The sequence below is a fragment of the Botrytis deweyae genome, assembly GCF_014898535.1.
Source record: "Botrytis deweyae strain B1 chromosome Unknown BDEW_003, whole genome shotgun sequence".
Classification (NCBI taxonomy): Eukaryota; Fungi; Ascomycota; class Leotiomycetes; order Helotiales; family Sclerotiniaceae; genus Botrytis; species Botrytis deweyae.
The window spans coordinates 1,240,445-1,264,486 of record NW_024066210.1 but is presented as its reverse complement, the minus strand read 5'-3'; the positions used below and the strand labels follow the sequence as shown (position 1 = coordinate 1,264,486).

Sequence of the window (24,042 nt, the reverse complement as noted above, 5' to 3'; positions counted from 1 at the left end):
CTCTTTCCATCTCTCACTGTATGTACTGTCAGCCAGGATTCCGATGATCGATTAAATGTCCGATTCGTCATACCTCAAATAATATGTGGCTTGCCTCAGCAGCTCTCTCATCCCGGCCCATCGATCACCACTGACAGCACAGGCACGGATATTCAATTCTATCCCAATCCCATGCCAATTCGGCTGGCCTCGTCGTTCGTTGCGGGCACATTAATATATCTCCTGGCATGCGATCACTGGTGATTGACCGTATCCTGATGTTAAATTCGTACTACGCCATGAGCAGTAAGACTCGAGAATAACAAGAATGAACAACACAACGAGACTAATCTGTAGGTAGGTATATCCCATTCATTGCTGCAATTAGTCTCCATCTAGGACGCTCAAAAATGTACTTCTCCCAAATCGGAAAAGTTATCGAAACCTGTCAAGAAGGATTTCTAGCGTAAACGTATAGCGACCGTCATGATACTGTCCACTTCGCACTATACATTACTCCGTAGATACGAGGCAACTAATAAGATGTCCTCTCAGTTCGGGGTCAAGTCAGGTGCCCATTTTGAGGCAATCAAACTCTCACACACTTTTCCAAAATAAGGTTACTAAAGACTCTTCATCTAACAACCTTCTCATCTATATTCACATCCCAAGCGTCTAAAATCACTTGCCTCAATCTAACCTTTACGGAAGCACCGTGGTTTCCCAAACAATCCCCCGCTATGACCCTTTTCTCAATTCATCCGAAATCCGATCACCCGCTTCACTCCACTTTGTCTAATCCACCCAGTACCTGTTTCGGGACTCAGCTGTTTCGTAGGGCAGGGTAGGGCAGGTCACTAGCTATAGCTCTAGCCTTTTCCACTCGCCTACTGTATCATCCCGTGCACCGCCTACCCACCTTATCATTCTAGAATTCTCTGATATCCTTCTAGCAGATAATCTTTTCGCACTAAACCTCAACTCATGCGACTGGAAGGAAGGCTATGATGTATCTATTCCAAACGGTCATTGCGATTCTGTCATCCCGTCTCTCCGCTAAGAGACCTTAATAGGTATCGTCATATCCAAAGATGTCATGTGCAAATCTACTTCGAACGCTATCAGACGACAACATATCAATCTTTCTCAAACCGCGAAACGACATCACTTCTCAAAGGCAAGACGAACATCATCCCATGTCTTCACTGCCACACCGCCCCTACATCATTCCTTCCCTTTCCAGCTTCCATGCGGGGGGAACTCCGATTCCCACACCCTTCACCCTCCCATTATCCACCTTTCTTCCCTTTCGAGCACACAAGCCCAAGCACTGAGCACTCATTACAATTCAATTTCCACAGTCGTCCCGATCGGTACGCAGAATTCATGCAGATATACTCGACTCGGGCGTTTATCTGATATCTTCTCTCCACTGTGGATTGCGTTGTCACCCCTATCAATATAACGCATCTAATATGAAGATCAACCCGCCCTACCCACTCACCCATGACCTCCCCCTGCTTTACCTTTCCCCCTTGCTCCCAAGGAGAAAAAATGTATCGATGACGCTGGGTATGCGCGTATCCTTCTCTTTCCCTTCTCGAATTACGGGGGTGTCAAACTTTCAATTGATTGATCATCAGCTAAATTCTAATCTACAACAAGTAAAAGCTTTCTTCCTGATACCAAGTCTTCGAACACCGACTTTCCCCCCCCTTTCTTCCATTGTTTGCAAAACATTCCGTCAGCACCTTTCCGTTCTAGGATCGCATACTCTCGTACTCCTTGTGCAAATCCTCCAAGCCTCGGATGCTATGATGACGGGAGCGATGCTATGTACCGTGACGAAACTCCTCACAGCTATACTTGTGTTAATACAATGCTACCCTTCATCACACTTAAACCCAGTGATGATGAATACATGTTGCCTCAAGTGATAGGGGTTCTGCTTTTATTCTTATCAGTGTCAATAATTTGCTTATCTTCATTTGTATAGAGGTTGATACTTGTTGTATCTACCCACGGTACTGTGTTGGACTGTCTGCACACTATCCAGGTCAATTCGTTTGAAGTGGCTTACGCACTGGCTCATACCAGAAAATAGGCTCCCATAAAGTATTCTATAAAAAAGTGACATTCCCTGTATAAAAGTACTCTACCCGAATATCCTTTGTAGCTGTAAATGTATCAGTCTACTGCTACCTAATCATACACAATCGTACACCATCTTATCGAATTTTCACGTCTGGTATCGTAACGTATCGTATCATCATATCTATCGTAGAACCCATGATCCCACTCCACCAAACCCCCAGCAACCCCAGTAAACTCTACTCCCCATTAATCCTCCTCCAAACTTCCTTTTCCCCCTCACTCAACTTACTCCCGGCACTCCCAACCCACCTCTTTGCACTCCCCCAGATCCCCTCCTCCTCACCCCCACTATTCACCCCACCTACACTGGCATTTTCTCTCCTCTCATTCACATCCATTGCTCTCCTTTGATCACTGCTCAGTTCAGCCGCATACGCATTCTGCACGTATCCCGGTGGATGCTCCAGGTATTCAACACTGCGTCGCTGTCCATATCCCTCGTTTTCCTGCTGTGTACGATGAGCATACGCATCGCCAACAGAAACCGGTTGAGGATGCATTGTCCCATATGAACCCGATGTCTGAGCTGCCGTGTTCGCATCCATCGTCATCGTCGTCGAAAACGGTGCGCGGGTGACGCTTGGCGGCGGAATCATCATCTGAGGGGGGTATTCTGTATGATTCTTCACCGTCCCAACTTCCCCCGCATTTGGATTGGGTGGCATCCAAGGAGTCGCATTGTGATTGACAACATATGAAGATCCCGCTCTGGGAGGCGGAGGCACAAATTTAGTTTGCGATGCGAACGTATTTCCCGCGAACCCAGCAGTCGGCTTGGGGAAAGCACCTGGTTGGGGTGCAGGCGGTACATCGGAATCTTCTTTTATCGTGCGCGTTGGCTCTAGTTTGGCCGTCGTAACTGCAGCTGCGGGGGGAGGGGCGTAACGTTGCGAGTTTGCAAGCCCGGTAGGAATGGGCACGGCAGCTGCGGGTTGCGCTCGTGGATACGAGGAGGATGAGGGTAATGTCGTGGTGGGGTTGCTGTTGTTCAGAGGTTCTGATAATGATGCAGGCGCGGCCGTTTCAGAGGATGTTGAAGGCCCGGTGGGAGGGACAGGAACACCCGATCGTGCATTTAGTGGTGCATTGTTATATCGCGGTATGCCCGACATTTCTTGCGAATCAAATATGCTTCTTAGATACAAGAAGATATCTATCAGGTTCCTGAATGACACGTGGATGTTGTCCTTGGGATATATTTCTGCAGGATCGGAAGTGTTGATGTAGAATGTAGATGAGAGGTGAAGGAAAACTGGTTATTGGTAGGTGTGTAGTTGTTCGTTCTTTAGATTGGGTTCAATTGGTATTCTCGCATCGGAAATATGTAAGTTTGACAGGTTGGTTTGACAAAGTAGTTTTAGGTTCCAAGATGTTGTACCTTTTGTGTATCCAAGTAGGTGCCTGGTAGGCTGTACTTTTGTGTTTTGGAACGAGAAATGGGTTATATTGTTTTCCCACCTGTCAATAATTTATTCCGACGGGGACGGGGGTGCAGACTGAATCAAGGTACGGAAGAATATGACTTTGAAATGTCACCGTCGCGTTAATGATTAGATAGATAGGTAAGATTGACAGCAAGATGTTCTTGTAATAGATTTGTACGAAGTATGGCATCAATCAGGAAAAACGTCGTATGTTGTGCTTTGATGACGTTCGTCCTTGGAGGAGATAAACTGGGGAAGATCTACAGATACTAATAAGTAAGCTATCTAGGCAGGTACCTACCTAACTGGGTATGAATGACGATTTTACTCAATTACTCCCGTTGGGGAACATTAATGGAAAATCTGTCCCTTTGTCGATTTAATTTCTTTATACTGCGTGAGTACGAGTACCTAGTCGGTACTTTACAAATATCAATCATACTTCACACACCGAACTTTATCATTCTTCCATTGTCGAGACCATGATAGTAGTCAGATAAATCATTAAATGACTAGAAACAAAATCATGTTATCAATGGAAGGTTTGCAAGAAACAACAAATCTCCTATATTCCGTTCCGAGAACTTTGTACAGCCCGTTCATTCAGATAATCGAGAGAAGAATCATTCCGATTCCGAAGCTCTAGGAGAGTTTTGGGCATAGTATCTTTTAATTTACCTGCTGAGCACACACATGTGATCTCATGAGCAACTGCAAAGAAACGTGACGGTTGTTATCATGCTCTGTCTCACCTGAGGTTCTTTGTGCACCAACGGCTGTGTTTATTTTGCATAAATTACGAAGAAAAGATTGACGAGACGAACAACAGCAGAGAAGAAGGTTGAGGCTGTCATTAAACCAAGGCAGCTTCAAAGGGGGAAGAAACAGGAATTAACCCCAAGCACAAAGAAAGCAAAAATGTCCCTCAAAGAGTGTAGAAAGATTATAGAATGTGTGAGCAAGTATGTATGTAGTGACTGTTTTCATTTCTTTATGCCTGCCTATATCCTCCAGTACAACCACAAAAAAATTGATAACATTTTTCTCTTCTTTCAAATAACTCTCAGGTACCTTATAGTTATTGCATTAGCTGCTGCTTAGACCTCAAGGGCTTTTTGTCTCTTTTATAGATCAGTACAGTGTTCCTGTCAATATGAACCCTCAAATTTCGGATACGGCCTACAAAGATCCAGATGCATGTCCAAAACACGGCCACAACCTCGAATGGCGCACATGTCTACAATGCGATACTATCAAGCTGTACAATCAGAACTCAACAAGTTTTATAGATCTCGGCGGCAAATCCAGTCAGGAGTTTAATCGGCAATATTCGGAAGCAAAAGGGCCAGCGATAGAGAACTTTCCGGCGGAGGATCCTTATGATTCTGACTCATTTGACGGTCCCAGCAACTACTCCGAGCGTCATGCTTTGACTCCCAGCGATGACATGGGTGTTTTCAAAGAGAAATTATCGAAGCCCAGCAAGAGACGCAATCGTTTGCACAAAATAGCAAAAACCAAGTCTGGAAGCGCGGAAGGGAATGTTGAGAGTAACATAGAATACCTTCCACTATCTGAAGAGATACCTCAGGAGTCTCGAAATGGATCATTCAGAATTCGAGGCACAAACGAAAAGTCTAGAGCTCGTGATCGACATGTCAGTTTCGCAGAATAGGCTCGATCAAGGCGTACTGATGTAGTAGGTCTTGGTGTCGCCTGATATGGGGCTAGATTGAAGGACATTCGAAATGAGATAGGTAGTATTGACACATCCTTTTCAGATTATAATAATCATTATTATTATTAACCCTACGATATATAAGAACTCTTGGGCACCCTGTGGGAAATCTTACCAAGCGCATGTGAAGCGAAGGCACAAAAAATATTGATGCCGCAGATCAAAGTGATGAGCTCATCGGTATTTTTGAGCTGTTCTGATTTCGCGGTAAACTCCGGCTCCAATGCCAATAACAAGGAGTATGGCGTTGAATATTGCCATCATGTAAAATGGAGCACCCGTGGAAAGATTATCGAAAAGGTAACCACCAAGTTTTGTGAGTAGTAGAATCGCAGCTCCTCCGGATAGAGAGTAAACACCAGCTATAGAACCTTTGAGATGGTTTCTTGAAGGATTCTGATGTAATGATGGAGGCGCTATAAGCGGTGCTGTTTCGGTTGTTATATCGCGTGAGTCTGTATTCTCATCGCTTCTCGCATCTTGAAGCTGGGACGATAAATTGTAGCCGCCTTCATCACCAAGTACACCCCTTCCTAGTAAACCAAGGCTGCAAACAATCTGTACAAGATATCAGGTTAGCTTAGCACTTGAATACATCGTGAGACGGAACGACGTGTAGAGCCGATGATGAATTTGAAAACTCAGAAGAAATGCGTCGAGGAACTCACCGCTCCTATTTGACTGATGCCAATCAAGGCGACCAAAACAAATACTATAGGACTTCCTCCTCTACCATCGATATTCTGTGGTTCAGGGCTAACAAGCTGAGCAAAACCTATGTATCCAATCACACCAAAAACGCTCGCTGTGAGAAGTGGTATATTGAAACGACGGTAGCGGTCTGAGAGATAGCCAAATAGCGGAGCACAAAGCAAAGCGACCAATTGAGATGCTCCAGTCAACTCGGCGGCAAGAACATATGCTCTACGGCATTCTTTCTTGAGTTCAGGTGATGGATCATTTGGAGATCCTTGACAGAATCCATGTCCAATGAAATATGAGTTAATATAAAGTGGAATAAAAAGTGATATGCCAACTGAGGAGGCACGTGCGACAAATCCTCCTAAATAACCAAGACCAATTTGTGCATCTTTGAACCCTAAAATTGTTGAATCTGATATTAGTGTCCAGTATGGCTGAAACTTCTCCGTGTCTTCTCGTCCTCCAGAATGTCCCACAGTATCTCTGGCTATTGGTCGACCGAGAAGTAGGCGCCACCCTTTACCTTCTTCGCCTGCCAAGCCTCGGAGACCAATAAAGCAGAAGCAAGAAACCATGAGTGATACAACTCCAACCACATAAAAACTATCGGCCACCGCTTGGCCTTGGGATACCCCTTTCATCCGCGAGAATTGCGCTGGCAATGGCAAAAATGCAATCAGTGCCACAAGTGCCCCGCAACCTGTAAATAATCCAACTAAGCCGGCCAAACGCGGGGGGCTTGATCCGGTTTGCTTCATGGATTTTGAGTGGTCGCCAAGGGGGGTCCCACGTCGATCATTATAATTGGTAGGGGTTATGGTGATCTCGGAATCTATAGACTCAGTCGCGATACTATGGCGGACGTTTTCCGGCAAGGCTGATCTCGATATAGGGGAACTCTGCGAATCGTCGGTCTCTCGGGCAGACATTGAAGGTAGGATTGCGGTCACCATCGTCGCACTCCAATCTCGGTTAGCATGCGCGTATGATGTCGCTCGGAATGAACTCACGTAGCAGCTCCCCCCACTGAAAAGAACAATCTCGCAAGTAACAGTTGTGGGAAGACATTCTTTGCTTGCACGAATAAGATCAATGCAAGGCCAACAATGAGGTACCCTAGAACGCAAACCACCCGAACACCGAGTCTATCACTAAGAATTCCCCACGCGGGACAAGCTAACAAAGCAACCAATTCATCCGCAAACCCCTAAGAACGAGTAAGTATTTTCAATTTCTAAAGATAATTGACATTTAGGGTGTCGTACGAGAGTGCCCACCAGATCCCCCACGCCTTCCTTTACTCCAATGAGATCAGTGATAACGAATGACACGCTACTATTGAGAAAAACCAGAAAGGAGATGGAAAAAAGACACACGGCCAAAAGATAAGTCACTGCTTGCGCGTCTGTTGTCCGAGAAGCAAACGGGAGATATCTAGATACCGACATTTTCCCCCGAATCGTGTGTATCCCGGATAGGTCGGAAATATTCAACGATGGCTGGTTATCATTGCCTGACAATTTAAAAGGGGATTATTGGAGACCAGGTTTAGGATCCAGATGAGATAAACTGCAGAAAGGTATCAAGATGGGTGTGTGAGAGTGAGTTGTATGAGATGTATGAATGAGCTGTATGAAGAAGAATGTCGAAACTGGAAGGTGCAGTGCGTACCTAGGTTAGAGACCACTAAAACGCCCGCGTCATCATCATTCGTTGATGATATGATTCAATAATTACCTAGTAGGTACCTGCAGGTCACCTTGTTGGCTTATGTAATGTGTATCAAAACACGCTAATCGATGAACCTCACCTCAGAGTCTCAGACAAGCTTTTTAGTCTTTCATATGTGTAATCATATAATATGCGGATATGTGAATGTGTATGCTTTTTATCCGAATCGCGGAATTGAACCATCACAAGTCTGAGTGCCGGCAGTTTCATTCCCCTAACCTGACTCAACATTTAACCACTATACATCGTATTCTTTACCGCACGGCACGGTGATACGATTGGGTGTCACGTACATATTAGGAGACTGGGCACTGAGCACTGGGCACTGGGCGCTGGGAATTGGTCATGAAGTAAGAATCAATTCAAATTCCAGTCTGTGGCCTTTGGGGCTGAGATCCAAAAGTCCAATTTAACGCTAATGAACACATTTCTGCAGCCACTGCAGGCACATCCGCCACACTTCAGATATTTTAAAGGGGTGTCTTCCCATGCAAATCATATATCATCTCGAAGCAGATCAAGACCTGAATCTTATGATCAAACCCCCTTCACCGTCCTTAGCCGAGTTCGAGAGCAAGAGTGGACCCTATTCTCTTACAAGCAAAGCATCAATTGATATGACAGTACTCAGACATCTGCCGAGGCTATTCATACATTCTTTCCCGATTTTTGAACATACAATAATCTAGCCAATGGGTTCAGGTTTGGACCCTTGACTCGATGTGGATAGTGTCTGATGATGATCCTCAAAGAAAGGAAAAGAAGCCGATGGTTATTCTAGGCCTCTACAGATTCCCCACTATCCGGAAATTTTCTCGATCTACAACCGTACTCGGCAAGCCTATGTTCGGGATGCCGAAGGAATGATGCCCGAAGCCGATGAAAGTCGGCAATAACTAAATGGCATGTTTTTCTGTCAATTGTGTATTGGCTACGAGGCTACGAGGCATCTTTCAGATCCCTATTCATGGAAGTAAGGCCAAGCCTTGAAATGGTGCCAGACAGCCGGAATGAACTCGAATGAGGGTCCGTCTCATTTTGGGTATCACACATGGAATGACATGGGGTTAAGTCAAGAATCATCAGTTCTTTCACCCACCCTTGTTCTGATCCCACGTATGCGTATGTGTATGCGTATGATCACCGAATGATTGCACGTTCATTCCTACATATGCTGCAACGATGGATAAGTGGACGGACCATAACATTATACGAAAATCACCGAGCTCCTGCAATAGAGCACGCATTATGCTTTCGTTTTTGGGACACCGTTCTCCTGCCTTGCTTCTCTTTTCTTCCACACTCTTTTCCATAATCTGTCATGCAGCTGCGGTGTTGCATAAATCATGGCCGCGTGATTCATGAGCTGTTGGGCCGCAAATCAGACATCGCTATGTAGATAGCTAGTAAAGGAAGGAAGGACTTGGGCCCATCGTTGTGCAATTTGAAAGGGGTAAGGTGATAGGAGGGTCGCAGGCATGAGTTCATGGCCAGCAAGCATCAGAAAAGACAAGCAAAAAATCCTCCGTGAAAATATAGTGATTACTTCTTACCTGCAGTTCTTGTACCTTAATTTGACCGACACAAATAGAGTTTTGATTTGATTCGACGAAAAAAAAAGAAGAAAAAATAATCCACACCTATCAAATAATCAAGAAAGGAAAATGGCCAAGATGAAGTTATTGATATTATGATTATGATGGATTTTTTTGAAATCAAAATCGAACCAATCATTGCCTATGTTGCCTATGTTTTATCAATCTCAAACTTCTGGAAATGTGATGTCTCTCGCATTCAATACTGCATTTGTCTTGTTATTTGTTGTATGATGTTATCAGCTGATGAGAAGGAGTACGAAAACGTTCCAACAAAATCGACCCGGTTGGCTACCGCTTTATGCAAAGATCTAGATATCACGGCTTCGTGCTCTCCTTGATTGAAATCTCAAAGGTCTCGCCTTGAAAGAAAAGCGGATCAATCGAATTCTGTACTGCTGCCCAGTTGACGAGAACCTGGCTACAACTCGTACAATAGATATATTGTATATTAAAACTGACGACTGCGACGCACGGTGCGACCATAAGTATCTCTGTACCAGGTTTTCGCAAAATACAAATTAGCCGATTGTTACTACCGCACCGATGTGTACGATATAGCATTGAGTGGACAAGATTCACGAAGTGGAACATCTCGGCAACGTACCTCGCTCACATACAAATGTTCTGAAAGCTCGATGTATCGCACGGTTCCTGCACTCGATCTGAGTAGAGTGTATTACCTCATGGAGCATCATTTCAAGGTCATTGGGGGAAAAAGGTTCCGAAAGAGCACAAGGAGCGAGAGGGCAAAAGACCAAGAGACCCAAAGACTAGTCCGTATGGATCGATGGCATCTGGATATTTGGGGGCGTAAAAATCCCAATGATGGGTTTCGCACTTGAGTAACCCCAAGGCAAGAAAGGTGATCAATCACATTCCACGATCTCTAGGCGTTTGTAACAATCCGCATAAGATGACAGACAGACAGCCTCTAAAGACTGCAAATGATATGCCACTGACTACATACATACAGATTTACAACATACATACATACATACATACATACAACCATAGCAACATAACATACATACATACATACATACATACATACATACTGACTGACTGACTGACTGACTGACATACATACACATATGCATTTCGAAATATCTCCTCATAGCTTCTTTTTCAACGGTTCTCACACCCCTTCTTATCCTTTTCCAAGGATTTGTCTGGATGGACCTTTCCCCGTCACCCTATGTCCACTTTCGTTTTTGCTTTTCCTCCTCTGGCACATAGGATATGCAAAATTCAATCAAACTCAAAATTTAGTCGAATCACCATCAATCCAATCATTCGAGAATCAATCGAATTAATCAATGTTTGAACCCAAGTTATTAACCAACTGCCTAGGTAGGTAGTTTTAGTTGTTCGGCCGCCCCTTGCCCTGCGCTTATCGGACAAAATCGATAGAAATGAAGAGCATGAAAGTTGACAAGTAAAGTAAAGTAATGTCAAGGACAAATAAAAATGAAAATAAAATCAAAATAAAATAAGATAAAATGGAAATAAAATCAAAGATAAAATCAAAATAAAATCAAAATCTCTACGCGTACAATATACTCCCTCTCGATCATATTATGCATCAAGCAAGGTAGAGGGATTCATCAGTAGGCAGGTAGTTTTGGTTGGTAGGTAGTAGAGACTCGGGAAGTGGAGACCCATGGTTTGATAGTAAAATGGAATGGGTAGGGAGAATAGCACGGTACCATAGCGGAACCAAGGGACAATTGGGGGAAAATAAGTCGGCCACCAGGCTTGGTAATCCTAATCTTCAACTTTATTGATATCGTGACCAGAAATCGAATCACAAATCTTTCCATTTCCACTTCCACTTCCACTTCCACTTCCATTCCATTTCCATGTCCATGTCCATGTCCATTCCCATTCCTACTTCATCCTTACAAAGGAAGCTGGTTACTGTCCGAGATCTTCATGTCAAGGCAACGAAACAATACTTCTTCTTTGCCTCCCCGACTCGTTTGAGCAACCGATAAAACGACATGGTAAACATCCCATTGGAGAGCGGCTATGAGCTCCCGGCCGCATATGTGGCCGGGCTTCGTGCTTCACCAGATTTTGTGCCTCAAAGATATGCCCATTTCGTGCCATCACCCACATCCCCGGATCATATGTCTCTGATGGGAACAGTTTTACCCGGCTATGGTCAAGGAGTAAGTGCGGTGAGCGGTCACATAGCAGTGCATCAGGATCTAAACCATCGGATGGGACTTTGATTGACACGTCTTCTTGGCTCGAGCTCGTTCCTTTCGTCGGACACCTTTTCTCTCCCCTCAATATTTTCTTGCTCATGTTAATGCTCTCATTCTCATACTCATACTCATGCTCATGCTCATGCTCGTGCTTGGTGCTCTCATACCATACCACGCAATCGGGTCAATCAATACAGCACACACATTCCTTTCACTCTACCCCTTCATCAATTATTAAACGACCAAACAAATGCCTTGAATGTAAGTTCGTGCTAACCACTTTTGGCGAATCACTAACTAGTCATGTTATGTTCTTCGAAAAGTATATTTCTAGTACTCTAGTATTCTATTATCTTGGTCTCTTGGTAACTAATAGTACTTACCATCTTACCACCAGTCCCTAATGCCTCCGTTGAAAGTTTAACGTCAATTGTCATCCGAATTTAGCGTCAGGGCATCTTCTGCCTTCATCGGTCCACCCCACCAATGTAGAGCAGAAATTCCATCTACCGCGCCATGCTAACCGTGGAAAGCAAGGATTCTATGCTTTTTTGATCCAGATCTTTTTCCTATTCTCCAGTGAGGCTAATCTAACTAAAGGCAAGTTGCATTCAACTTTGATCGATCATCGTCCTATCATATTCTCTTGTTCAACTTATCAACTTCTCTCGTACATTTCACCTCTCACTCAACCTCATATTCTCATCTCCACTCCGGAATCTAGCACCCCCTCGACCCATTCTTGTATGCCCTTATCCCGGTTCCTGTTGACCCATCTAGGTTTCCTTCTTCTCTTCCTTCCGTCATCATGCTACTACCCGCATGCTGTCTTGACCATATATTAAGGCGACTTTTCCCATCGGGACTTCCGAATCTCCTTCTTATTAAGTACTTTCCAAGAATACTTTGCATATCTCTCACCGACTTTGGCTTCTATATATCAAGACTTTGAACTCATGAACATATCTGTCGTCGACAATATATATTACTTGACTACTCTTACTTCTACTCCTTCCCTTCTCCTTACTTCATAACCCAAACTATATTCTCTAGACATCATTTATCATGTCGCCAGCGGCCATCGCAGAAGCGCATAGAGAAGATGCATACATCGCCAACACCAAGGCGATGAGTAATGGATCTTCATATATGAATGGAGGGGCCGTTCAACTTGGCATGAAGAGAACCACATTCCTATTTGATCGACATCTCCACAAAGAATTTCCAGTCATCGTACGAGGAAGTGGAAGTAATCTTTACACTAAAGACGGACGAGTCATATTTGATGCCACATCCGGCGCCGCTGTCTCATGTTTAGGACATGGCAACAAGCGAGTCACCAATGCCGTTTTCCAGCAAATGGCGTCCGGCATTCCATACCTAGCCTCGGGATTCTTTGCCCACGAGACTGTGGACGATCTTTGCGAAGAACTGATAAACGGCACTGGCCGAAAAATGGCCCGAGTCTATTTGACTGGTTCAGGTAAGTTAGCTACACAGCCAACCATTGATGTGGATGTGACCCAAGCTAATTCAACGTAGGATCTGAGGCTATGGAAGCCACATGCAAATTGGCACGACAGTACTTTTACGAAAAAGATAAATCTACTCCACGAGTCAACTTCATTGCTCGAGAAGGTTCATATCATGGCAACACTCTTGGCGCATTAGGCATGTCAGGCCACAAAGCACGCCGCGCACCCTATGCCCCCTTCCTGATGCCCAACGTCCATCACGTGTCTTCCTGCAATCCCTATCGCCAACGTCTCCTTAACGAATCCGACGCCTCATTCGTTTCTCGCAAAGCCGCCGAACTCGAAGCCAAGTTTCAAGAACTCGGCCCCGAAACTGTCATCGGCTTCTGCGCCGAACCCATCGTCGGCGCAGCGCTCGGCTGCGTCGCTGCTCTCCCCGGCTACCTAAAAGCTATGCGCGACGTATGTCATCGCCACGGCGCGCTATTTATCCTCGACGAAGTCATGTGTGGCATGGGTCGCACCGGAACTCTGCACGCATGGCAATCCGAAAACGTCGTTCCCGATCTCCAAACCATTGGGAAAGGACTCGGCGGCGGCTACCAACCGATTGCCGGCGTACTGATATCGCAAAAAGTCGTCAATGTTCTCTACAACGGCACTGGACAATTTATCCACGGACAAACATACCAAGGAATGCCTGTTCAAGCCGCTGCTGCCCTAGAAGTTCAACGTATCATCCGTCAGCATGACGTCCTTGACAATGTCCGCACGCAAGGTGCATACCTCGGCAAACTTCTCAAACAACATCTTTCCGACCATCCCAACGTAGGGGATATCCGTGGGAAAGGACTATTCTGGGGCATTGAATTTGTGAAAGACAAAAAGAGCAAAGTGGCTTTCGAACCCAAACTGAGCATTGCGCAGAAGGTACACGATCTAGCTATCTCACACCCATATAATATGACGATCTATCCTGGGACCGGCACGGTAGATGGCATGTGTGGAGATCACATCATGTTGTCGCCGAATTACTTGGTTACGAAAGAGGACATTGAATATATCGTGAGGGTTACGGTGGACGTCATCGAAACTGTTTTTGAAAATCTTTAAGGGAGAGTTTATAAAATTTACATTCTGGATTTGGACTTGGGCTTGGGAATTATATCTTATATCACGTTTTGCTTTATTTATGGGGGGCCTTGCAAAAGGACTGAGTACAAGAGGTTGGTTTGGAGATAGGAGATTCGGAGATTGGAGTTATATTAGGGATTCAAGTGTTTTTGGGAGACAGCATGCATGGGAATGGATTTCCTGAGAGTTTTTTTCTTCTACTGTCAGTTTTTACATGCAAGCTTCAGGGCTCTTCTGTGTTGAGCGAATATGGGATGTTGGTTTGGCGTGAAGGAGAAACTTCGTTATATGGACGGCAGCAGGTATTCCCTCGTTCTTGCTTGTCTATTTATTTTGGAGGCGTTTGTTGCATCATCGATAAAGAGATATATGCCTGGAATTGCTTTCGATCTGTACCCTGTATCCTACCTACAGAAAAGAAAAGTCAAACAAAATCAAAAAATGATTACTCCCATGATTTGCATACACATTACTGTTTTCGTCCCACTACTGAATTGTGATATCAGAAAATGAGTAAATGAGATGAGCTACCTGAATGATGTCATCTGTAGCATGATTATCCTTTCTAGCCGATCGGTACTTGTACCGAAACTCCTTTTGGTCCTGAGTACCATCAGGTTGGTATTATGTTCCATTCGTTCGATTGCCCATGACTCCAATGTCCCACATTTGTAAGTCTCCGGAACTCCATGCGAATCCAGCCCTTGAATGCCCCATAATCCTTTTATCCTAATTCCTAGAAACTCTATTCACCCGGCAAGAAACCTGCCCTCTCTGATAAACTCCCTTTCCTCCGTTGTTTCACTCTGCAGACGTGATCTTATTTCCATTCCCCGCCTCTCGTCGCTCTCCCAGATCCTCGTGACCTATTTTCACCCCCGTAGTGTAGCGACGCAGCGCCCACTCATTTTTTCTCTTCCTTGTCATCAGTGGTATATTCTACAACCATCTTAATATCATCCTCCAATTCTGGAAACACCTTTTCCATCTCTCCGGCAAGCACATCCCTGAAATCTCCAAACGCTTGCATCTTGCCCCTCATCAACTGATTATTTTTCCTCGCTGCCTCCACAAATTCTCTCGTATAAATGTCTGGATTCCGCCCATTGTCTATGTAATGAATCACATCCTGCGGAACATATGCGAGATCCGTGGCCTTTCCTGCAACCCTATCAAATTGAGGTTTTCCGGTCGGAGGCCCAGCGGGAACCGTGGCATGAGAAACGATTTGGAGAGAAGTTGAGAGTTGGAGGAGAGACTTCTCGAGAATGTCACGAGTCGGTCGCCCGACGCTGTCGTAATTATGCGTTTGTATCATTATTTCGTACAAGTCTTGGATAACGTTCTTGATTTCATCTGTGAGTGTTAATATGATGATTGTAGAGTATATGGATCATTGAAAACTTGCTTGTAACGACATTGTGATCGTCGTTATTGACTGGCGCCATTATTGAGGAATTTGATATAGGAAATGTTTGGAGAAACTGTTGTTTGGGGTTGAGAGTCGACGAGTTCATTGATAGATGCTCATCTAGAAGAGATTATGTAATATTCTTAACAAGGCTGTCAGCCCTGCATGCAAGGCTCCTATTTTATCAGTACCACTGATCCCAAAAACTACCTAAGTACTAGCCTAGCCTGGCCAGTGATCTCTAGTCAACTCAATAGAATATTCCCATTTTGACATCGAATGACAACCATATGTAATGGGAGCTCAGAGCTAAACTCAAGAAGTAATTTACTCTTGAGAAGAAGGATTGAGGATGATTAGAGGAAGTTCCCGGTGAGCTTTCTCACAATTCTACTCCCGGTGAATATGTCGGTAGTTTGAGAACTGCTAAAATAACCCCATCAGCCCATCCACTAGTTAATTCATAATGACTTCTGGTTACACACTTACATATAAATATTATTTCAAAACTTAAGACATTCAGAGCAAGTGTCCCAAGGATGAGCAAGAAAAAAAGTCAATCGATGAATAGCTTTGCTTCAGAGCACGTGAGTGCTTCTGCACATTCCATATCAGATCTTCGAGCAGATCATGATCTTTGGTATAAAGTGGATTTCTCTCATCCCTTGCTCCTTGTCATCTCTGACCACCGAAGATTTCTAATTGGCCAATAGATTCGTGTTCTCCTCCACGACCTGCACAACATCGCCAACGATCACGCAGCCCAAGCACGAACTCAGAATACTACTGATGAACTCTATATCAGTGGACCTTATTTTACGTTGGAGGAAGATGCTCGGTTCAAAGGCTCGATAGTGCCTTCACCAATCTTGACTGAAATACCGGAGTTTGAAGAGCTCGAGTTTGAGGGAGACTTGGAGCATCATGTGAGCCCAGACACTCCAGTCTCAGAAGATGAGAGACCCAAAGAAATGACCGTCGAAACGGCAATTAAATCCTGTTTCCAGTCATTTTTCGAAAAACGTAAGGCAAGTGGTGATGCACGACCATGTGGTCCTCATAATGTGGGACTGATGTATAGGACAATTTTCATGGTATCGAAAGAGGAGTTGAAGGATGAAAAGTTCTTGGGGAGATTAAGACGTGCTAGACTCAGCGAGCCTAGAACTAACGCGACTGGCAATGTTGGAAACAAGAAGAAAAATAAGAATGAGAGGAGATAATGAATGGGCTAAATCGGAATGACTGGAATGACTTCCTGACCAGGAAGAAATAACGTCCCGCACACATTTCTCATGCGACATGGGCTTCAAGCTTCTATGTCTCGAGGTCCATGAGGCCTTAGCAGTTGTGTGATGACGTCGCAATCATATGAATTGCACTCAGGAGTTTGAAGGCCGCGATGACCTCAATGAACCGCACACGATGCACATCAAAATGACATCCTAGAGCGTTTAGGGGATTATCACATCTGAGGCATCGAGAAGTGTTATAAGGCTAGGTTAATTCGGCTTGGTGAGTCAATGACCTTGTATATGGGGAAGTATAATTCTAATAGAGGTCCTAGGCATCGAGTCGAGTTGTCACATGAGACGAACAGTACTTCACTATTCTGAAATAGGAACCTTGCTTTAATTTTTATTATAAGGAAGCCTCTCATGTTATATATATACTTGACAAAAATATACAGCACATAATTGACACTTCATATATTCAGAGACATCACAGCAAGTGAACTGTGAGACCAACTGGAAGCGCAATTTCAGACTTCAATTTCTTGAACATTTGTGCTTTCCAGAACATTTCGATGAAATGAAGAATTGTACACATCATGCTTGGAATTTAAGAACCTCCCGTTCAAGCACCACTGGAGCGTGATTTCCATGGATATTGTGTGTTGTATTGCATTGGAAAATATCCAATATTGGACTTCAACATTCATTTTTGTAATATTCGACGCCATCTGACTTCGAGGTTAGTTAGAGAGAGCCTATGACCCCTCTGAGATTGCTGCCTTCAAACCACACACCACGAGCCGTAGCCCTCAATGTAACATTCTGAGTACGGTTTTCCCGGTATCTATTCGCTCCCTCCACACTTCCTAAAACAAACACTACACACTGTCTGGCCCTTCACTCCTCCAAAACTAAAACTTCTATACTCAATCTTCCTCAGTACCTCGAACCTTTCTCCCTGCTCATCCTCTTCCTTTCCAACAAACCACTCAATTAATTCCTCCTCTGTCCAATTGCAACTCGTAACAACCGCCACTCCGCCCGTTCTCACTAATGCCAGTACCTTCTCCTTATATCCCTCGAAAATCCTTTTCCCATTCGCATCTATCTCCTCCGACAAACTAATAGCATCGAATGTCCCTTTGTCAAGTACTATATCCCATCCTTTTACCTGTTCTCCATTAAGAACTTTTGGAGATGGATCTTCTTTCATTATATCCCAGGTGATAAATTCGATTTCGTTTCCCTGTTCGGTTCCCTCTTCCTCCCCTTCCTCTAATTTATTCTTCGCAATTCGTTTCGCAAATTCAATAGATCTCTCCGAATAATCCACACCCATCATTCTTCCCACCCATTTCTTTCCTGGAGCCTCGTTTTCTCTCCCTTCCTCTGTCTCTTCCTCCACCTCGTCCTCATCACTATCCTCCTCCCCCTCCCTCAGCCTAACCAAAAAGTGACCATTTCCCGTCCCTAGATCCAGCAGTCCAAAATCTTTCCTCCTCCTCCCTTTTCCCAATCCCAATAAATCCTTCTCGAAAACCTCCCCGTTCAAGAAATCTACGACTTTATCCTCTGCAGATGAATCATCAAACCATATCGTTCCTACATCCGTCGCATCGAGTGCGTGGTTTGAAATTTCACGATTATAGAGATTATCCCAACTAAGCTTCTTTGTTAACGAACATGGCTTTGGATATTAGAGAGGGGGATGCAAATGTGCTGGATAGCAAGTACGGTGCGAGGAAGGAGAAAATTTGTGTGATGGAGGGGTAGTATGGAGGGGTAGATCATCTGTAGAGAGCATAAGACATACTTACTATTCTTTTGTGCCTAGAGCTGATGGATCGAGATGTGATGGTTTAGATGCTTCTGAAGTCATTCTGAAACGTAATGTTGTTCAATTGCAATATTACTCAGTCTTGAGGGAAGATGTTGTGCGGGAGATAATGGCATTAGGGTATTGAGGGTGGCTATTGGTGGATATCCTCGATAGCGGCAGAATAATGGGGTTCACCGCCTAAGAAAGTCGAGACTCTCGAGAGACTGCACTGCCATGGATAGTAGAAAGATGCGTGTTTCACAATTAATTGATCACAAACATTGAATCATTTAGTATATCGTTCTCATTTGGTTTGTTTCTCTACGGTTTTATCGCCTACCATCTGCATATATGGGAGGTTGCTTATCAAAAACTTATTAGAAGGGACTATGCTGGATTCATGCTCCGATCTAGAATAACAGGAAAGCAGCAAGGCCACCATGCTCAACCTACTGGCGCAAAAAAGATACATTTTTGTTCCCATATGCGACGTCTTTACCTCCCTATCTATGAGGTTTCCATAGGTTCGCCAGAAATAGAAGCTGCAGCCGTAGTAGCAAAGAACCGAACATCGACATCATCATCCTTTTGCAACTTTTCCAAATTTGGTAGAATTCTTTCTTGGATAAGTTCTTGACCTCTAGCCGAGGGGGGTTCTGAGCTACCAGACTTCTCTAGCGAATACACGGTACCCTCGTCTGGCAATCTCTTAAGAACTGAGATAATCTCAGAGTATGATTTGGCGACATTGAAACGAATATTTGGAATCTCGTCGGCTACTAATTTGTCCATCATAGGTAGGATAGAATTTGAGACAACATCAAGACTGACGACTTGCGCAAGTGTCTGTGGATAAGGTTAGAAAATTTTGAGCAAGGGGCAAAATTTAAAGCTTACTGTAATTGCAAAGCAGGTGGTCATTCTGTAAAGATAATTTGGATGAGCTCCCATAGCCATAACTTTTGGAATAATGGCTTCATTTGCCCAATCGACGCCAAATACTTCGGTGAGCTTCTTCAAATTCTTTGTTGCCGCATCACGGATAGAGAAGACTGTATCTCCTAGCCAGCCCATGCAGAGAGCAGCCAACTTCTCGTCGAAGAATTGAACACCAAGTTGGCTGGCCAATAGAGGAATGTACTCAATGATTGCCAAGCGAACGCGCCATTGTTTATCCTCAGCAAGCTGTACAATAGCAGGAAGAAGGGATTGTGAGAGGAGATCAATGCCAATGACCTGGTTCACCAACTCCAACTTGGAGATTATATGTAAACGGACATCTGGGAATTCATCTTTGAGCATTTGCAAGAACATCGGGAGTAAGTGATCGATGGTCCTATAGAGCTTGTAAGCATAAATATCATAAACTATGGACGTAAAAAACCTACTCTTGCTTGCCAAGAATTGGTGCAAGGCCACTGATCTGGGTACCAAGAGCAGCCCGAACGTGTTGAGAAGTATCAGAAACCAGATCTTCGACAGTGGTCATGATGTCGTTTAAGAGGGTGGTGTGATCGACAAGTTTGCAGAAACCTTTCCTTTTGTTTAGTGTGGTATCTTGGAAAACAGGAATGACCAGACATACCAGGGATTTGACCAGCAATTGCTGTACGTACTTCTGCTTCACTGTCTTTCAATAACTTGACGAATGCTGGTACAAGATCTCTTGTTACAACTTCATCGTCAACCGCTTTTGCAATCTAAACTGCGTTAACACTGTCCACCAGAATCGTACAATCCGAGTAAAACCAACCTTCTCAAATCTATCAGCTACCATATATCTCACTCTCCAACTTTTATCTTCGATTAAACTCCTCAACGCTGTGAGTAGAACTCCATGGCTTGATTGTTGCTCCTTTGGTACGACTTCCGCAATTGCAATCAAAATCTCTACTGTCAATAAACGCACGCTATCCTGGTCATCGCCGGCAAGATGTTGGAACAAGGGTATCATTTCTTCCACAACTATTGTAGCGGGCATTTCCTTCACAAACTTCGACAAGTTGTTTGCAGACTGTCTTCGGACCATAGGGGTTTCGTCATGAACCAAAAGGCCGAATTGTTGCCTGAGCTGCTCTTGCATTGGAGGCGACGCCTTTTTGTATGGTACGTTATATAATCCTGTGGCGGAGATCTTTGAGGTGAACCAGTCGGCTTTTGAAAGTCGAATCGTGAGGGGAATGAAGTACTCTTCGACTTGTTGTGAAGATAGCTCCTCGCATATCTTGTTTAAAGATTCCACAGCCTAATCCGGTCAGCATAGCTATAACTAGATGTCAGTGCTATTGACAAACCTTTTCTCGCACCAGGGGTTCCTCGATGGCCGCGAGGTTCTCGAGGGGTGATAGAAGAACATGGCCGAACTCTGGCCCGCCAACATATTCTACAAAGTTTCCGAGTTCCTCGCTCAAAGCCGTGAGAACTTCGTCTTCATCTTCGACGGATTCTACATAATATCGTCAACCATTGTTCTAAAATATAGTTCCATATCGCACGCCATACCGTCTAAGAAGGGAATCAACTCGTCTCTTGTGCGATCTGCTCCAAGTGCGAGGGCGATCGTTGACAGTCGATGAATGGCATTCAGTCTTAAAGTAACGTCGTCATGCTAGTAAGCTATCAGTACTGCGCAACAAAGCCTTGGCCTTCGAAGGTGATGCGCCTTGGTTCAATACCTTTAATTCATCAATGAGAACAGCTATGGGATAGAGCTCGTCAGTCTTATCTGGAGCGTCCGCCATTGTGAAGATATGTAGAAGTCTTTATGGAGTGAATTCGGAGGTTTAATAAGGTGAGGTGCTGAGTTTGTTTACTCTGTTCGTGGTTGAGAATATTTAGGAGGTTATCGCGTGGTCGTAGGTTCCTGTTGATAGATTGACGGAACTTCGTAATTAATCTCCGGGACTAAGAAAAAGCGGGAGAGGTGAATAAATCTTATGATATAATCCAGACCTAGGGACTGCCGATGACATGTCAGTGAGGTCTACGAGATATCTGGGTGGCATATGGTGGGGGAAGCAACGAAGGAGTCTTTGTAAACAGATTCCGACTTCGATTTCGTAGTGAAAGAAACTTATTGGAAACGAACCTTTAAAACACACTGCTGCAAAGAGGATGAAATTGAAATTTGAAGTAGCGTTGCTGGACAAACGCTTTAAAATTCAGAAGAGGTGGTAGATTTAATGTTGGTTGGCAGCGACAGCTCTCGGTGAGTTTGAACCTTTGAGAATCAATCATTGACCCATTGGTATGTGAGCCTCAGGCATACACCTATACCTCTCAGTTCAGACCCCTCTGATACAACCCCACCAATAATTATTTCGACTCATAACTCATTGCTCATATTGATTTAAGAAACTGTGAAGCAAATATTGCAACCGCAACTAATCAGTCAAGATGCCCACCATCAGCGTTGATAAAGCGAAGCTCTACGAAGCTCTCGGGCAAGAGTGAGTAAACAATTTCTGTGACTTCGCAGCTTCCCATATGTGTTGTAGTAAACTAAATTATACCTTAGGTATACCACAGAGGAGTTCGAAGAGTTATGTTTCGAGTTTGGAATTGAATTGGACGAGGACACATCAAATTCGGAAAGACCAATAGTCAACGGAAAGCAAGAACCTGCACAACTTAAAATCGAAATTCCTGCGAACCGATATGACATGCTCTGTTTTGAGGGCATAGCTCTCATGCTGAATGTCTTCAGAGAGAAGAAACCCTTCCCAAACCATAGATTGGTTAAACCTGAGAGTGGAAATTTAGAGACCTTGACAGTTCACCAAGATACTATGAAAGTGCGACCATACGTCTCGGCGTCAATCCTGCGAAATGTTACTTTCACTCAAGATGGTTATGACTCCTTCATCTCGCTGCAAGACAAACTACACCAGAATCTTGCCCGACAGCGCACCTTGGTTGCGATTGGTACACATGATATGGATACAGTCAAAGGACCTTTCACATACGAGGCACTTCCACCAAAAGATATCGTTTTCACACCTTTGAACCAAACTAAGGAGATGAACGCGGAGGAATTAATGCAATTTTATGAGAACGACAAACACTTGGGAAAATACCTACACATTATTCGGGACAAACCAGTATATCCAGTCATTTACGACTCAAATCGCACTGTCATGTCCATGCCTCCAATCATTAACGGAGATCATTCCAAGATTACTTTGAATACCAAGAATGTTTTCATTGAGATGACTGGTACGGACCGCACAAAACTAGAAATCGTAAACAATATCATAGTTTCTATGTTCTCTCAATACTGCGCGGAACCATTCACAATTGAGCCCGTCGAGATTATTTCGGAGCACAACCAGGAAACCCGAACAACTCCCAATCTTAGCCCACGGGAAACTGAGGCCGAGGTCGACTATATCAACAACTGCTGTGGTCTCTCAGAATCCCCAGAAAAGATTTGTGAGCTTCTCAAGAAAATGTGCTTGTCCGCGAAACCCTCCACAAAGGATAAGAATTTACTGGATGTCTCGATACCAACAACCAGAGCCGATGTTCTTCACCAATGTGACATCATGGAAGACGTGGCTATTGCTTACGGCTTCAACAATCTTCCCCGTACATCCCCAAACAAAGCCTCCACCATTGCTCAACCCCTCCCAATCAACAAACTTGGTGACATAGTTAGAACGGAGACCGCCATGGCAGGCTGGAGCGAAGTCATGCCTCTAATTCTCTGCTCTCACGACGAGAATTTCGCTTGGCTCAACCGCAAAGATGATGGTACTACAGCTGTTCGACTTGCCAACCCCAAGACCGCTGAATATCAAGTTGTCCGCACATCCCTCCTCCCCGGTCTCCTCAAAACCATCCGTGAAAATAAGAAGCACAGTCTCCCCCTCAAAGTCTTTGAAGTGTCTGACGTTGCGTTCAAAGATTTGAGCTTGGAGCGTAAATCGCGAAATGAGCGTCATTTTGCAGCAGCCTGGTACGGCAAAACCAGTGGTTTCGAAGTTGTCCATGGATTACTCGATCGCATTCTGCTTATGTTGCAAACCGCATTCATTACACATGAGGAGGGGCTAGAGGGCAAGAAACAGGATTTTGCAATCAAGGAGAACCCAACAAAACCAGATGGATACTGGATTGAGGAGATTAATGAGCCAACCTTCTTTGCTGGTCATGCGGCTGCGATCTATTTGCGGCTTGGAGGCAAGGAGGTGCGTGTTGGAGAGTTTGGTATCTTGCATCCTACCGTTTTGGATAAATTCGAATTGAGGTAAGTCTATGTCTGCTTGTAGATTTGGGAACGTAACATACTAATATGCACTAGATATCCTGTCAGTACTTTGGAGATCAATCTCGAAGTCTTCTTATAAGCTATCAAATCACATCAATCGCACATAGACCACAAGGCGAGCTAGAACATTCCCAAAAGAAGGCATTGATTCGCGGCTCTACTT

The 24,042-nt window shown here is 44.3% G+C and overlaps 9 protein-coding genes across 9 annotated transcripts; 4 read left to right on the top strand and 5 right to left on the bottom strand.

Annotated features, from left to right (window-relative positions):
* Nucleotides 1-2,309: 2,309 nt before the first annotated feature.
* Nucleotides 2,310-3,245, bottom strand: EAE98_001760 (uncharacterized protein; the record flags this gene model as incomplete). Its single annotated transcript, XM_038949379.1, has 1 exon — nucleotides 2,310-3,245. The coding sequence occupies one exon, from the start codon at nucleotides 3,243-3,245 to the stop codon at nucleotides 2,310-2,312; it is 936 nt and encodes a 311-aa protein (XP_038814364.1).
* Nucleotides 3,246-4,710: 1,465 nt separating this feature from the next.
* Nucleotides 4,711-5,232, top strand: EAE98_001759 (uncharacterized protein; the record flags this gene model as incomplete). Its single annotated transcript, XM_038949378.1, has 1 exon — nucleotides 4,711-5,232. The coding sequence occupies one exon, from the start codon at nucleotides 4,711-4,713 to the stop codon at nucleotides 5,230-5,232; it is 522 nt and encodes a 173-aa protein (XP_038814363.1).
* Nucleotides 5,233-5,410: 178 nt separating this feature from the next.
* Nucleotides 5,411-7,779, bottom strand: EAE98_001758 (uncharacterized protein). Its single transcript, XM_038949377.1, has 4 exons — nucleotides 7,263-7,779; nucleotides 7,008-7,204; nucleotides 5,964-6,957; nucleotides 5,411-5,853 (listed from the first exon to the last, which is right to left on the bottom strand). The coding sequence occupies exons 1-4, from the start codon at nucleotides 7,443-7,445 to the stop codon at nucleotides 5,470-5,472; spliced, it is 1,758 nt and encodes a 585-aa protein (XP_038814362.1). The 5' UTR covers nucleotides 7,446-7,779; the 3' UTR covers nucleotides 5,411-5,469.
* A 3,437-nt stretch (nucleotides 7,780-11,216) lies between these two features.
* EAE98_001757 (uncharacterized protein) lies at nucleotides 11,217-14,604 on the top strand. The gene is made up of 2 exons (XM_038949376.1): nucleotides 11,217-13,019; nucleotides 13,079-14,604. Exons 1-2 carry the CDS (start codon nucleotides 12,602-12,604, stop codon nucleotides 14,122-14,124), a joined length of 1,464 nt encoding a protein of 487 aa, XP_038814361.1. The 5' UTR covers nucleotides 11,217-12,601; the 3' UTR covers nucleotides 14,125-14,604.
* Nucleotides 14,605-15,049: 445 nt separating this feature from the next.
* EAE98_001756 (uncharacterized protein) lies at nucleotides 15,050-15,593 on the bottom strand (the record flags this gene model as incomplete). Its single annotated transcript, XM_038949375.1, has 2 exons — nucleotides 15,050-15,501; nucleotides 15,554-15,593. 2 exons carry the CDS (start codon nucleotides 15,591-15,593, stop codon nucleotides 15,050-15,052), a joined length of 492 nt encoding a protein of 163 aa, XP_038814360.1.
* Nucleotides 15,594-16,119: 526 nt separating this feature from the next.
* Nucleotides 16,120-16,779, top strand: EAE98_001755 (uncharacterized protein; the record flags this gene model as incomplete). The annotated part of the gene is made up of 2 exons (XM_038949374.1): nucleotides 16,120-16,143; nucleotides 16,270-16,779. 2 exons carry the CDS (start codon nucleotides 16,120-16,122, stop codon nucleotides 16,777-16,779), a joined length of 534 nt encoding a protein of 177 aa, XP_038814359.1.
* An 856-nt stretch (nucleotides 16,780-17,635) lies between these two features.
* Nucleotides 17,636-18,670, bottom strand: EAE98_001754 (uncharacterized protein; the record flags this gene model as incomplete). The annotated part of the gene is made up of 2 exons (XM_038949373.1): nucleotides 17,636-18,452; nucleotides 18,609-18,670. 2 exons carry the CDS (start codon nucleotides 18,668-18,670, stop codon nucleotides 17,636-17,638), a joined length of 879 nt encoding a protein of 292 aa, XP_038814358.1.
* Nucleotides 18,671-19,117: 447 nt separating this feature from the next.
* On the bottom strand, nucleotides 19,118-21,351 carry EAE98_001753 (uncharacterized protein; the record flags this gene model as incomplete). Its single annotated transcript, XM_038949372.1, has 8 exons — nucleotides 19,118-19,456; nucleotides 19,508-19,946; nucleotides 19,999-20,143; nucleotides 20,196-20,310; nucleotides 20,364-20,855; nucleotides 20,905-21,056; nucleotides 21,113-21,218; nucleotides 21,286-21,351. 8 exons carry the CDS (start codon nucleotides 21,349-21,351, stop codon nucleotides 19,118-19,120), a joined length of 1,854 nt encoding a protein of 617 aa, XP_038814357.1.
* A 655-nt stretch (nucleotides 21,352-22,006) lies between these two features.
* EAE98_001752 (uncharacterized protein) lies at nucleotides 22,007-23,958 on the top strand (the record flags this gene model as incomplete). The annotated part of the gene is made up of 3 exons (XM_038949371.1): nucleotides 22,007-22,059; nucleotides 22,128-23,858; nucleotides 23,913-23,958. The coding sequence occupies 3 exons, from the start codon at nucleotides 22,007-22,009 to the stop codon at nucleotides 23,956-23,958; spliced, it is 1,830 nt and encodes a 609-aa protein (XP_038814356.1).
* Nucleotides 23,959-24,042: the final 84 nt, after the last annotated feature.

Bases quoted from the DNA above. Each gene is read 5' to 3' on its own strand.
- EAE98_001758 (XM_038949377.1), bottom strand. From the start codon at position 7,445: ATGTCGGTATCTAGATATCTCCCGTTTGCTTCTCGGACAACAGACGCG. The intron at 7,205-7,262 runs GTACGACACCCT...ACTCGTTCTTAG, and splicing joins GGGATCTGGTGGGCACTCTC to GGGTTTGCGGATGAATTGGT. The intron at 6,958-7,007 runs GTGAGTTCATTC...CCGAGATTGGAG, and splicing joins TCAGTGGGGGGAGCTGCTAC to TGCGACGATGGTGACCGCAA.
- EAE98_001757 (XM_038949376.1), top strand. From the start codon at position 12,602: ATGTCGCCAGCGGCCATCGCAGAAGCGCATAGAGAAGATGCATACATC. The intron at 13,020-13,078 runs GTAAGTTAGCTA...AATTCAACGTAG, and splicing joins AGTCTATTTGACTGGTTCAG to GATCTGAGGCTATGGAAGCC.